This window comes from Ceratina calcarata, unplaced genomic scaffold, assembly GCF_001652005.2.
Source record: "Ceratina calcarata isolate Rehan_Ccalc_2016 unplaced genomic scaffold, ASM165200v1 scaffold162, whole genome shotgun sequence".
NCBI lineage: Eukaryota > Metazoa > Arthropoda > Insecta > Hymenoptera > Apidae > Ceratina > Ceratina calcarata.
In genome coordinates, this window is record NW_017137498.1 from 75894 (window position 1) to 90447 (window position 14554).

At 40.5% G+C, this 14554-nt stretch overlaps 1 protein-coding gene across 1 annotated transcript; it reads right to left on the reverse strand.

Annotated features, from left to right (window-relative positions):
- Window positions 1-11425: 11425 nt before the first annotated feature.
- LOC108632568 (G kinase-anchoring protein 1) lies at window positions 11426-14182 on the reverse strand. The gene is made up of 7 exons (XM_018037223.2): window positions 14087-14182; window positions 13765-13947; window positions 13404-13478; window positions 12872-13154; window positions 12543-12800; window positions 12315-12469; window positions 11426-12229 (listed from the first exon to the last, which is right to left on the reverse strand). Exons 2-7 carry the CDS (start codon window positions 13936-13938, stop codon window positions 12197-12199), a joined length of 978 nt encoding a protein of 325 aa, XP_017892712.1. The 5' UTR covers window positions 13939-13947; window positions 14087-14182; the 3' UTR covers window positions 11426-12196.
- Window positions 14183-14554: the final 372 nt, after the last annotated feature.

Consider the following 14554-nt stretch of genomic DNA (forward strand, 5'->3'; position numbering starts at 1 on the left):
CGAGACAGCGCGGTGAAAATTGTCTTTGACAACAGATTCCGCTGGGTGTGGAAATTAGATGACCGTTCATACCAGATCCTGAAACGGTGCTAATTGGCCTGTTGCGAGGGGTAATGTGCGAAAGCACTCGTACCGCTCCTCACACCATCCTGAGCCAGATTCGTTTCCGGTTGTATCTCAATGCACCACAAGGGAAAAATTAAGTTCTTTCGACCCACTGCGTTATACTCAGAATCAGATGTTGCAATTTTTTTATGCAAATTTATTTTCTTGTAAGTGCAACTAAATAAACTGCCTTATTTCATATCCAATTAATTCTTCGAAGACATTCGATCCGAATTTTGTTACAATTATAAAGTGATTAACATCGTGACGTCAATCCACTCAACGAATCATATGAAACTTACTTCTCGATACAGCGTAAATAATTCACCCCTTAAAGCTCGATACCGTCAATGTTGAATAGCGCCTGGTCGGATGAGATTTGAAGAGAATCAGGGGCAGAGTTAAAGTATAACGATTTCAAATCGATGATCTTCAATTGAGACGTAGAGAAGGAGACAGATTCAGGGAGAGAATAGGAGGAAGGGAGGTGAAGGCCAGCCCAGAGTCCATAAGGGTGCTTCGCCTCGCGGGCAAGTACCCCAAATTTAAATCGTCGCTTCCATAACGACACCAGTGAATCTCCTCTGGGCGATGGCGAGAGAACTCGAAGAGGTAGGGTGAAAGGAGGGTGGGAGAGAGGTTGGATGGTCGGGTAGGAGGGAGGACTCGGGGGAAACAATTTACCCGAAATTCGCCTCGTCGCGTTTGGCGACTGGATACACTCTTATTTGTCCCCTCGGCAATCTGTCGACTCCGAACGCTCAACCCCTTCTCCTCGCTCTCTACCTCTTGGTCTTCTCCACCGCCTTTCCAGCAACCCCTTCAACCTCGATCCCTACCAACCCCGATTCTTCTCCCTTCCTCCCACCTACGTTCCAAAAGCGCGAAACTGCGAAGCCTTACGGGAATTTTAAACACCGGTGATTCGTCGCTGTTCTCCAATGTTGCTTCTATCTCTCTTTCTCTCTCGCGTTCACACACACACACATCATCCTCTGTCTTCCTTCCCCTCTCTGTTTCGTTTTCTCCGGTTTCTGTCTCGTGCTTTGTGTTCTTTCACGCTGCTCCTTTTATCTTGGTTTCTTCCTTCGTTTTTCAAGCAGACGAGTCCGTCGTTGCGAAAGACATTCCTGTACTTCGTATCGTCAGATTCGAAGTTATTCAATACTACGAGCGTTCGCTCATCTTAATTAAAAAGTAAAGAGAATTAAGAAGAATTTAGTCGCAAATTCTTTTCAGCTCATCATTACCCACAGCGGCAATGCGGAAGCATTTGAATCGTAATACGAGAAAATCGCTGTCAGACCCACCGGGAAGCGATGATGTTGTCTTTGAAGGGAGGTGTCCGCCTTGAACGTTAACGCGCCCCCTGTGTTAGGGTATAAGGGTACTTCACCATGATACTTACGCACTGGTAATCTTATAACCAACGTGGCTTGCGAATTAATCCGTTTGTTAGGATCGGTCATGGGGTCCCCGACCATGACACATCGGTGTCAATCGATATTTGAATAGTGCATCTTTTATTTTTCACCCCTCGGTGTACTGCATGTATCTTCTTTACTGAATAATGAGATCTGAAGTTTCAGGCAAATTACTAACAGACATAAAAACGATATCTTTGATTAAATTTTCTAAACAAGTTCAATCATATCAACAAAATATCTCTTACAGTTTTCGTCAAATCTGTATCTCTATATTCAAAACAGTTGCGAACGAACGCAAATCATGTCACGTCGCGAATGGCGGAAGGCGGAAGGAACATAAAAATGTAGAAGAAATGATCGAAAGAAGGCGGCAGAGGGCAGGGGATAGAGAGTTGCAGGAACAACAAAAGAGGCAGGGTAGGAAAAGCGATTGGGATTGGCGGCCGGTTAAATCTGAAACGCGGCCGACGTTCCATCAAATCGGAAATTCATCTAACAGGAGAAGAGCATAAGTACAGCCGCGTTGTTGCGCATCTGGTTTCGCGAAAAGAACGGAACGGTTAGGAAAAGGGCGAGAGATGAGGAATCACTCGAATCGGCGGGAGCCTCACGGCGGGGCGTGTAATATTCCCGGGAAGTAAAGCTCCCGAGAATTTCAAGACCCCTCCCCCAACGTCAACCCCCTGTGTGTCCGTCTCCCTGTGGCCCCCTTGCAACCCTCTCCTTCCCTCCCCTCCCACTCTCTAGCCCCGTGCGAACCGTATCCTCCTGTTCGCAGCAGGCAGTAGCAGCCACCCCACCGACTACGAGAAGGGATGCAAATAACTGGTGATAACAACAGATAGCTCTGCCGGTGGTACGGCTCGCTCTATATCTGTGTCGGTGTACCACTACGCGGTGGCGGTTTAGGTTTCGGGAGCAAGGGGGGATCGAGGAAAAGAGCGCAAGGGGGCACACAAAGGGTGGCTGAAGGTACGAGAGGCGCAACGCTGTGGAGCGACAGAGAAAATTGGAACGTTGGGCAGACGTAGAAACGGGATGAAAGATGAAGAGAGTACACACGGGATGGTAGTAGTCGATGCGAGTGAAGAGGCCGGGTAGAAATCGTAGAGCAGCGAGAGTCAGAGAAGAGATGGCTTCGGTCGAGGGTAGGAAGAGGAGGAGTAACAACAGAAACCGGGTGGAAGGTAGAGAGACGGGGCAGGATGAGTCTCTCTGCTGGAGGTGGAAAAGGGTGCAAAGAATAGACAGAGAGAGGAGATAACAGAGCAAGGGGGGAAGGGGAGGTATGAACGAAGAGCGGCGAGAAATATAAGTTGAAACGGGAAAGCGAGAAAAAGATAGAGGCGAAGATAGAGAAAGGTGATGGAACATGAGAAAGAGAGAAACGACGCGACGGTACAGTGGTCCGAGAAAAGCGACGATACAAAGGGTGGTACGAGGATGGAACACGGTCGAAGGGTGGATGGAGGTGCGCAGGAGGGTAAAGCGGAGGAGGAAGCGGAGGGACGTCACTCGCTGTCGCATCGAGCGCGAGCGATGAGTGGCGCGCGCTCGCTCGTCTTTTGTTTGCGATACGATGCGACTGCCAGCCTGGTGACAGCAGCCAGGGGGTTGCGGGGGTTGTTCGCGGAGGAAAAGAGATCACGGCGAGAGGGTGGCAGCGAGATGGGTGCAACGGAGAAAACGAGAAATGGTCAGAGAGAGAGAGAGAGAGAAAGAAAGAGAGAGAGAGAGAAGAAAGGAAGAGAGAGGGAGAGACCGTGAGGATGAACGAGAGAGAGTAGGACTGAGTTCTGGGTACCGGGTGAGAATCACAGAGCTACGCTACACTTAACGCGACCCATGCGTACATATGTTACATGGATGAGCTTACGTATATGAGCGCTGATACGTGCGCGTAAATTTCTAACACCGACTGACTCTCGCTGTATTGGGCCCTTGTTGTCAGCAGGTTGCCGGATGCACATTCACCTACGGATCCCTATGCTCGCCTCCGTTTTGCCTTGCCCGCGAGTAACGTACATACATACCGCTGTAGTGTACACGTGTACATTATCCTCCATAAGTTAGATTTGGTTAGATAATAAACAGCATGATCGATGGAAATGTAATAAATATTAAATGCACCCCTAGATCAACTTGATCTAATCGTAAATAAAATTATCGCCAAATATTAGCACAGTTTTCAAAATATTGTAATACGTATGAATAAACATCTCACAAAAATTTAAGGAACATTAGACATCGGACAGATACACTTTTTAATATTGATCTATTTTCATACACCTTGCATCTTTTAACAATTTGCAATCTACGAATATAGCATCGAGATACCAAATATGTATGTATAATTTATTGTGATTTTTAACTGTGTATTCACTTTTGACTCTCACTGTATGCATGATACTGATGTGAACGTACATGTCTGTTTGCCGAGTGTATCGAGGCTAGGCTACACGACGTTTTGAGGATAATCGTCTCTACTGTCGTGCGCGTACTATTGGATCAGACTTGTGCGAATGTCGTGGGGTCGTAAGAACGAGATAAACGGGAAGAGAGAAGACGGATGCTCGGATGAAAGGGAGCGCCGAGCAATTTCAGGTTCGCTTCCGACACTGGATGGTATTTCGTTTAGCGAGTTATTGAATCGGTGACGTAGGTTTCGCGTTAACGCTAATTAGGAGCTCGTCGATATTTCCTTTAACGATGAAATCTTAGACACTGGTAACGATCAATCATAAATGAAATAATCCATTTTAAAACTGAAAGAGTTGTACGCACATGCTACAATTGACAGAATTTTATACAATAAATCAATATTTATACTTCATTCCTTTATAGATTTTACTAATATTCCCATATATTGCGTACACAAAATTATAAATTCAAGCAAAATAAAGATTTATATCAGAGGGGAAGTAATAAAAAATTGAATATTCCGTGATAGACTGTACTAAGTATAGCCAAAGCTAAACATTGTTTTAGTTTGTTAGTAACTAACATCTGATCACTAAATGTAACTTTTCCGAACTCCTGGCCGCAGTAGTTCTTTCACTGGCTAGTCAAACGTCCGCTCCACAGTATGTACATACACGTGGTCCAATATTTTGCTTACCGAAGGCTTATTGTCAACATAGTTAATATTATGCTTCTAACATAATAATACAAACACGCACAGAATAAACAATTCCTTGCATCCGTATTTATCTTTTTAGTTTGATTTGCTTTGTTTCATTTTTCTGGTAACATAGTATTAAAAGTAACAATTCCTCGTAGCTAGTTTTCTGTCTAATTTTTGCAAATAATCTTTAATTGTTCGCAATCTGAAATGAAACATATAATCTTTCAGCGGCATGCATCAAAGCGACTAAACGATTTAGGGCGTTTCAAAGTTTATGAACAGGCGACTCAGGGCAAGAGAGAGCGAGAGAGGGGGGGGGGCTGAGGGAGACCGTGAAGGAGAGAAAGAGTGCCCTTAATTGCTCGACGTTCTATTCTACAACGAACGTAACATTTTTGTTTCGCGACTACGAGTGAGCAACGCCGCGCGCCGTAGAAACGCGGTTGATGTTTTATTGTGACAGGGACTGAAGCGCCGAGGTGTTTGGGCGCGCGCGAGAAAATGTGTGCGACCGCACGGTCTTTAAAGTGCACCGATGCACCGTACTCGAGAATTTCCACGGAAATAGAACGCGGTTCGTAGAGGTAGTCGTACCATCGAGCAACAGAATATTATTATACATGTATGTATGTACGCGTGAGCATCCGATAGCGAAGAATGTCATGCAGCAACCATCGCGACGCTTTATCGAACGGTTCATTGCAAACGGGAACATACAAATTTCTACCTTAGACAGTATAGAAATTTGTTATACCGCAAACTTGACTAAATCAGAGAACCAATTAATTAAAGTTTTATCTCGTTTTTAAAAAAATATGTTGATTTTAATTTAAAATTATTGGTAATTGATCGTATTCATAGAAACTTCAGATATCAGATCTTCCAATTGTATCTTTGAAAATGAGTATACAAATCTTGTACGGCTTCCTCCCTCGATAAGAGAGCTTTCTTATGTGAGCATTTTTATTTGAAAGTGCGCATATCAAGGAAACGGACAGGATATCGGAAAGAAAATGGGAAACCGTGACTGAAAATAACATGGTTCGGTGGCACGAAGAGGAGACGAAGTAAGTTCGAGATGACAGAGTAGGGTCAGAGGATAACTCGGGTCCCGACCGGAGCTGCTTCTGACACGAATACGTTTATGCGATCACTTGGCCTCTCGTTTCTCATGTTAAAGCTCTGCACACACCGTCACCGGATCGTTCATCGGCGTTTTATTTCGCCGCGAACGCGTCATCGGGCTTCCTCGTGCGTAAACCAGGGAGGAAGATTTTTACCCGCTGATATTACAAAGAGAGACGCTCCAACCGGATCGTAAAATTTCTCTTTTTTATTTCTTTCCCTTGTCACCGCTTGCGCGAGCTTACCCGGACGCGCGTCTGAATCTATAATGCTTTTGATATCAAGCTTTAGTCGTTTCGTATAATCGTGTCGCTTCACGGCGAAACAAAAAACGAACGAAAATAAAGTCTGCTGACGGCGGAGCTCGGAGTTTTTTAAGTGATTCGCGCCTGTAAGCGTGCTACGTGCACATCGCATCGTCGCAAGTAACACAAGTATGCCGAACACCGCGGACCTATTACTGCGCGCGAAGCGGAGCAACTCAAAAGAAACGATGTCTACCTTCATCGAGGACGCCGGTAATCCACGTAATCGTAGACACACATCAAAGTGAGATGCTCAATTTCTCCCGGGCCCGTAACATGCAATTAATTCGCGAGGTGTATCGATATTAAATTACGACGGTATTTTTTATTATCTTTTTGTCACGTCCTCTTCATTTATAACGATACAGGTAAAACCAGACGGCATCCTCGACCAGTGTCCATTATATTAATCCGTCCATTACGAATTCCATCGTTCCGAATCAATTCCGCAGGAAGGACACGGCATGCTCTCGCGTAATTACGGAAAACCTAAAACAGCAAAATACTCATGGATTCAATATCGATTCGAATTATGAATAAAATTCATGTAGATATCAGTGTAATACTCAGTTTGGAACATCCGAGAAGCATAGCGACACGGCACGCATACATAAGCTTTCTATTGTGTAATAAAACTACGTTTGCATATACGTATGTATGTATGCATGCATGTTGAACTAAATTAAGGTTTCGCTTATTTCGCATTGGTAAAGTCGTGCGACAAAGGGAACCGACAAAAAATGGGTTAAGGACGAGATATTTAACGCGACGTCTCTCGTTTTTTTTCTTTCTTATCGGGACAGTATTCGGTGAACGCGTTCGCGAAATCCAGTGGTTTTCGGTGACACGACGAAAGAGTATAACTCGCGGAACTGCACATTAAACACGGGGACAATTAAATGGCCCCTTCGTCGTTTCCCGTTGGTAACTTATCCCCCAAGTTTCCGAACTTAGTTGCGCAAACAACTTTAATTAAATATCTAGCAGCGTTGCACGCGTGTGTGCGTCGATGAACTACAGAGACGAAGTAAGTAGAAGTGGAAAAAGGGGGAAGCTGCGGTAGATGCTGAGGCAACGATTGAATGGAAATGACTAGAAATCAGGAAACAGAATAGTAGGATGAAAAAGGAATAAGATTTCCAATACATAATTATAATAGAAAGGTTGAGTCTCTGTACAAGATTCGAAATCTCGCTAGGTCAGGTATACTAGATTAATTTACTTTAGTACAGGCACAATATTCATGTTCATTCTAAATTGTTTCTTCAGTGGAATCATTGCAATTACAACGGTAACAAAATGACTAACTTCTATGTAATGAATAATATGGCATGCTCTTTGTGATGTCTCTTCTACAATGGGTCGTTATAATATGCAGAAATGAAAATGAATAATGGACACATATGGATCATACTGCGTTCAATGTACACAGGCCAACGCCGACTGAACTATTTTCTAATTGTGTGCGTTACCGTATTGACATGTACAGGCAGTGACAGTGAATACAATTTTGAAGGGAACCGAACTGAACATGTAAAAACATTTTTCATATAAATTCGATAAACTTTGACAGATGTTTGTATGTATTTAAAGAATGAAATCAAGGTTTCTGTTCGTTTAAAAAGATCTTAAACTACTTCGCGTGTATCACAATTTTCTTTTGGTCTTTTAAAGCAAAAACACTGCTTGAACAAAGTAAACTGTTATTTTGTTCATATCTTTAACACCATCTGTAGATTCTTTCGGGAGGGGGGAGCACGCCACCCTCCCGGCGCGCCCTTCTGTAGAGGTTTCCGTTAGTAATCGCGAGTGTGTGAGGACTCATACGAAACCGATTATTTTTTGTTCTGTGGATTTCGGTTATGGGACACGTTTACGCATGAGAAATCGCAAATACATACGTACATATATCGGAAGCGTATTTTAATTAAATGTATCTATATATAAATATGTGATTCTCAGGTGATTAAAGTAAGTGCAATTCTTTAGAAACATATCGAATTTATTACAATATTATAATTCATACTAACAAGAATCAGAATCATCGTTCGTCATCTATTCGAGCACGAACGTGCATTAAATTGTAAACGAAGAATCTCCTTAAAAAAATTATAACGAAATTCGAAAGCGCCATTGATACAAAAACGAGTATCGACTTTGACCATCCACCGTCACTCACCTTTGCTGGTACGTTCCTTTTAATCTGCGCTCGTGCTGTACTGTTCCTCCGCCTTCAGGGGTTTCCGCATAGCAATGGAAATAGAAGGGAAGAGAAAGGAGAGAGAGAGAGAGAAGAAAGACAGAGAAAGGAAGAAGAAAAGAAAAAAAGATCTGTGCGGAATCGCGGGCGTCGAGTACGCGGAACGCATTACACGATCATCGCGTACGGAAAGCCCAGATCAATTACATAATGGCGCGACTGAAACGGATGCTCTTCAACCACCACCCCCTTAGCCCCGTACCACCGCCGAAAGCGTCCCCGGTGCAGCCCCTTTCGCAAAGTGACTATAGAACAAAAGGGTTGAGCCTCTTCTCTGCGGGCGTAGTAATTATTATGCTCTTTGACAATCCCTCTGTCTGTCAAAGGTAACGCCAACGGAATCGATACTTCTAAAACTTTAATCGTTTCACGTATGAATGACATGCTTTCGCGTTAAGCCGCATGTAAAAATATTTCGTCCCCTGAGGGTGGTGCACGGGGAGGTGGTTGATCTCGGAGGTGTCGAGGTATGGAGGGTGCGATTTCACATCGATCATTTTTCTTTGCCACGGACCGATGGATTACCAAAGGGTGAAAATTTCGAGTGATGGAATAGAGTTTTGATTTTGGTAAAATAGCTGACTCGCTCCTATCTGTTACGTAAACAGTCTCAAGGATACGTACATTTATATGTTTTTTGTCAGGAATCGAACAAGTATAATAAGAAAAATAGAATTGTTTTATTGTTTGATGATTTTGATCTATGCCAACAAGCCATATGCACGTTATGCACCAATACTGAACAAGAGTCGAGGAGTGCAGAAGATATATACAGAATCACGGTGTTACCAAAAGTTAAACACTTTCTTGGATCGCTACGCTAGTGAAAAATGATAAGACGCGATCGAGGACGAGTCGCGCGTCGCTCAGTGGGATCTCATTATCCAACGTGGAAAGACGAGATCGTCTCCGTGAAACTCCTTTTTCGCCTGGAAGCAAGGAGGACCTCTCGGTTTCGCGATACGGGAACGCTTTCCTCGTTAGTCTTAATTTTCTTCTGCGGACCGACATAGGCGACGGCACTTCATATCGCGAACGCCAGTATGCTTCCGTGGGTGGCGTTAATGACACCGTGGATACACACGCGATGAATAAAATCGTAATAATGAGTGCCGACTGTTGTTCGCGTCGGATCCCTTAATTTTCCTGCCTAATGTTTGGATTAATTTTCCGTTCGTCTTTTTCGTGGTGCCGCGTTATTTACTTTTGTTGAAATAAAACAAAGAATGTAGGCCGCTGTCTCACGTTTGAATGCGAAATCTCTTTTAAAGCTGTACCGCGACAGGTTCGGCACCACAAACGTATATGTATTACACGAGTACAATACAATGTTTGGAGATGCACAATTACGATATTTGTATGTACGTACATACATAATCCTGTCCCAGTAGAATATTGTTAGTTATAAGTATTAAACTGTGTATTCGACTTGAAATAAGGCAAGTGTCTTTACATTATTTTATATTAAAAAACAGCCTAATGACATTTATACGAAATGATTACGTATCGAAGTAAATTATTTGATTAGTTCAACAGATCTTTGATATGTACGTCGAACAAATATCCAACGATACGAGGCGAAAAGAACCGAAATGTCTGACATTTCAAATGCGTTCCTAATGGCAGATATCGCGTATCACCACTTATACGTGTGTCTAGTATGTACACAGACGTACACCAGAAATGCTGCTCTTGGCCCGAACAAAATCTCAACCCGCAGGAATGACAATAGACTGTCAGATAATGAATCCCCACTGTCACCCCCTTTACCAACCCACGTCCTAAAACCCACCCTCTGCTATACTTCCACTCTTTTCCTCTACTGCGTTTCATCTCCTCCCCCGCTCTCTCTCAACAGCGACGGCTTCGAAACCATCAGCTTTTCCTTGCCAAAGAACAAACTTTCAATGCTGCGGAAAATTTAATCGATTAAGACGATTACGAGATATATGCACGGAGCTAATTATTGATTGTACAAATTCTTTCAATGTTGGTTTAAAGAATTATAGAACTGTACATTTTTCATTTTAAAACAGTTTTATTAAAACATTGTTATACGATATGTAGATAAAATAATATAGCGGAAATGAGTTAATCAGTAATGAAAAAGATGTGATTCTTGCTTGAGTTTCAATTATATCCGTCGCTAACCCTCTAGCTTCTTATACTTTCCACCCTCTGCTCTTGTAACTTGTAGCAAACAGGACTATGACCGGGTAGGCGAGGCGTCCACTTAGCGCTAATGCCCCTTTTATTGGTCAAGATTCCAGTCAAAAGCTGATCTAGTGAATGGACGCTCAACTCGTTTTACCAAGCTTATTTTCTTTAAAAGTTAAATGAATCGTCCGATTAATTACATCCACTTATAAATATTAGGTACATTCAATACTTGAGAATATCATTTAATAATAAATGTAATTACAAATTGATTGAGATCAATTTACCATAGCTAGATGATGGACATTAGTAAAACGTACGAGTATATTATTATATTATAAGTTAAGAATATACTTTGATAATACTTTTAATTCAATCCTTCAAAGATATCATATCTCAAAATTCGCATTTGATATACGATTAATAATTAATTTCCGTTTGTTTCTTATTGCACGAAAGAGAATGTGCTCGTTCATTTACTTGTGTACGAGTTAACGGCCCTTTTTAATCAAAAGTATAATGTCTAATTAAATTTATTATGGTAAATGTACATCCTCCCATTTTTACGCTTTATTCTGGTTTTTATGAGAGCTCGGAAATGAATAGAGGAAAGTCCGGAAAGAGGAATCGGAATGTGAGGTGTAACGTATCGAACTGAATGTAGAGGCCAGGGAGAGAGAGCCGAAAAAATTCGCTTGGAATAACTCGAGGTAGAAAAAGTGAACAAAAAATATCCATAAAAATCCACCCGTGAATATAATCCGGATGAAGCTCAGCGTTGTACGAATAGCTGTCACCGATGAGAATGGTGAAAAAATATAGTATTGGTAGGTAAAAATGACGGCAATTGAAGAAAGGAAATTTTATGTCGCATGTCGTTTAAATATTTAAAAGTAATATATGTATATAAAAGGGCACACAGTTTCATGAAAAAAATATATTTATTTCATAGTACTTTTTCATACATGTATGACGGTTTAGAAATGCGATTTATAATTAGGACCTGGAATTTTTCTCACAACTCTAATTTCAGTCTCGATAGTGTTCGCGTCTACAGATTATTGCGTTGAACGAAATATAATTTGTTTCAAACTTAAAAGTGGTAACAGACGTTCGAAAGTATTCTGACGTCCATTAAATCGACAAGTTATTAAGGAAATTATTAATGTCCACAAAAATGCTGTAGAATTGTTTTATTACAAAATACTCCAGACAATATGCACTTACTGACGTGTTTACCGGTATACGTTTACAGAAAATTTGGAAGGTAACAATACTGCTTACATCATTGAGTTTTGATACTGGAAGAAGTTTTGCAAATAGTATGCCGGTTCAACTTGATTCTAATAATCAAGCTCAATTATTACTATATACGAAAACTCTGAATGCAAACAAAAAATATTCACGTGTTTTATTATCGATAAACGAGACTGGAATAATAAATGAAAACGTATAGTTTAGAAAAATATGAACATGGCCGTGTCTCCGTTAACATTAATATGTTTAAAAAATATTCACTTAAAAACTTGTATTGTGTTTAAAAATCAAATATCTGATACATTTCGAGAGATCTCAAGTTTTAACGATTGCGCATCAGTCTTAAGACTGTTTACTGATTAGTCATTAGCAGTAACTTAAGCTTTGTAGATCACATTGGTGTAGTATCTTTTATTTAACAGAAATAGTCCGTAGTTTAGGCATTTTCACTAACGGGCCTCTTCTTATTCTATAAAATAAATTCATTCTCATTGGTACATGTTATATTATACTACAATTAAGGTTGAATTATACCGATGTGATTCTCAGCTTACAGTTTGTTTAGATGGTTTAACATCCGTAGTAGAAGTACGAGGTTTGGACCTTTCTTGTTCCAACTGTGCATGCAGAGACGTCACTTCGGAAGTCAGTTCATCTCTTATTTCTTGTAACTTCGCCACTTCGGCTAATACCGACGCTTTATCTCTCACTGTAAATGAGTAATTAATAATTAACATTTGAAACTACGTGAAATTGTTATCAATAAAAGATTATTAGCTTACTTTCGCCGTGAGATAATATTTGATAGAGCTTTTTGTTCCTCTCCTTAACTTGAGTTAATTCTTCTTTCAAACTATCAACTTGATTCCTTAACTGGTTAATGATTTCGTCACGTTTCTCCACTTCTACTCTTAATTGAGCAGATGTAATATCATCATCAATTTTACTCAACCTTGCCTTCAACATATCCTTTTCTTTTCCCTTCGCAATTTCTTCCTTTGTTTCCTTTTCAATTCTTTCAAAAAACTCCGCATCTACTTCTATAAATTAATGATGTAATTAGTTTTGAAAAGTTTTACGGCAGAGTATTTTAAGAATATCGTTTCATTACCCTTTGGCTTGGTATCGTTATGTTCAGGAGTTGATACTGAATTCTGAACAGTGGCAACAGCAGTACTGGTAGCAATAGTGGTAGTAGCAGTAGTGGTAGTACTTGATCCCATGTTGTTGAACTCTTCCAGTGTCATAGTAGCCTTTTTCGATTTTTTCCCTGATTTCTTATTCAACTCGGGTTCTTTTTCTGACTTTGCTGCGCTTACTAGCTGCTCTTCATAAGCCAATTTTGACAGCAAGATGGCTTGATGCAATTCTTGCTCAAACGTTTCCTCGACAGCCTTAAGGAAATCACAATTGGACGTGATAACACAGAACAGTTATAAATATGTCACTACTGAAACAAAATCTTTGCTTTAACAATTTGTATCTAAAGCCAAACTAAAATGTTCACACACATCAGTCAAGCCTGTGTTGTCCTTATTACGCGCAATTCATCGAGAGTCATTGTGCAAATAAGATCTTATTTCATTGAATTTACAAAGCCGATGGCAAGTAAATAATAATGTATCATATAATTTATGTATTACCATTGTATCTTTTTGCTTCCACTGTTCCCATTGTTGATTCTCATTATTACTGTTAATACTCTTTTTCTTTTTGTTCTGAAACATAAAAACGGAACAAATGCAAATTAAAGCAACCGATTTTCTTGCCGTGCGGCACTACTGCGATCGTATGTTTATTTCCGTTCACTTAATCGTAAAAATGAAGACATTTTCAAGATCACAGCAGCATCGCGCGGCAGTCATCGCGTCCATAGACATTAACATCAACGTTCTAATTGAATTCGAAATACATAAAGTTCCCGCCAGGATGTTTATAAATATAGTAATTTATACCGGCTAAACGAAAACAAAAAAAAAATAACAAAGACTACACGCCTCATACCTTATTCTGTTTTTTCTTATCATCCTTTTTCGGCTGCTGCTGCTGTTTAGATTTGTCATTCTTAGATTTTTGGTTCGTCTTGCTGGCAGTAGCGCTCTTCTGAGTTTTCTTCGGCTTACAATCATCATCGTCGATGCTAAGAACTGCGAACCTCGATGGGACGGCGGTCGCCATTTCTGTGAACTGTGAATACACGAATTGATAACAAAACTACAGAACTTCCGGTATAGTTACAGTTACGAAACTTCAGACATTCGTCATGTTTGTATTATTAAATCACGTACGATGCAAAAAACATTCTAACCTAATACAGATCACTTACATCTATGTACTTATCGTATACAGAGGGATGTATAACGAAAAATGACGAACGTCGTTAAGCTACGATATAAACCGGAAACGAATAATAAACGTATTGCGGAACATTAGCGCCTCTCGCGAGAAATATTGTCAAAATTACACCTATCCGCCCAGCGACACAGTAAAACCAACTTTTGAAACAAAAATCAGAGATCATGTGTTTGAAATATTAATTCTTTATCAAGTATAATGTATCTTTTATTTATCTCTTATATTTTTGTGCATTCTTTGGGAAAACGCTTTAACTATAACTAATATTGTAACGTGATCGTATTATCAATCTTGGAACATAACAAGGTAATTCAAATTGTGCATTTTAATCTGATTCTTATTATTATACACCTATTACTGCATATATTATCATACTATTATAAGTAATCTGACATTTTACTTTTATATCATTATTGTATATTTTCATAGAAATTATGGA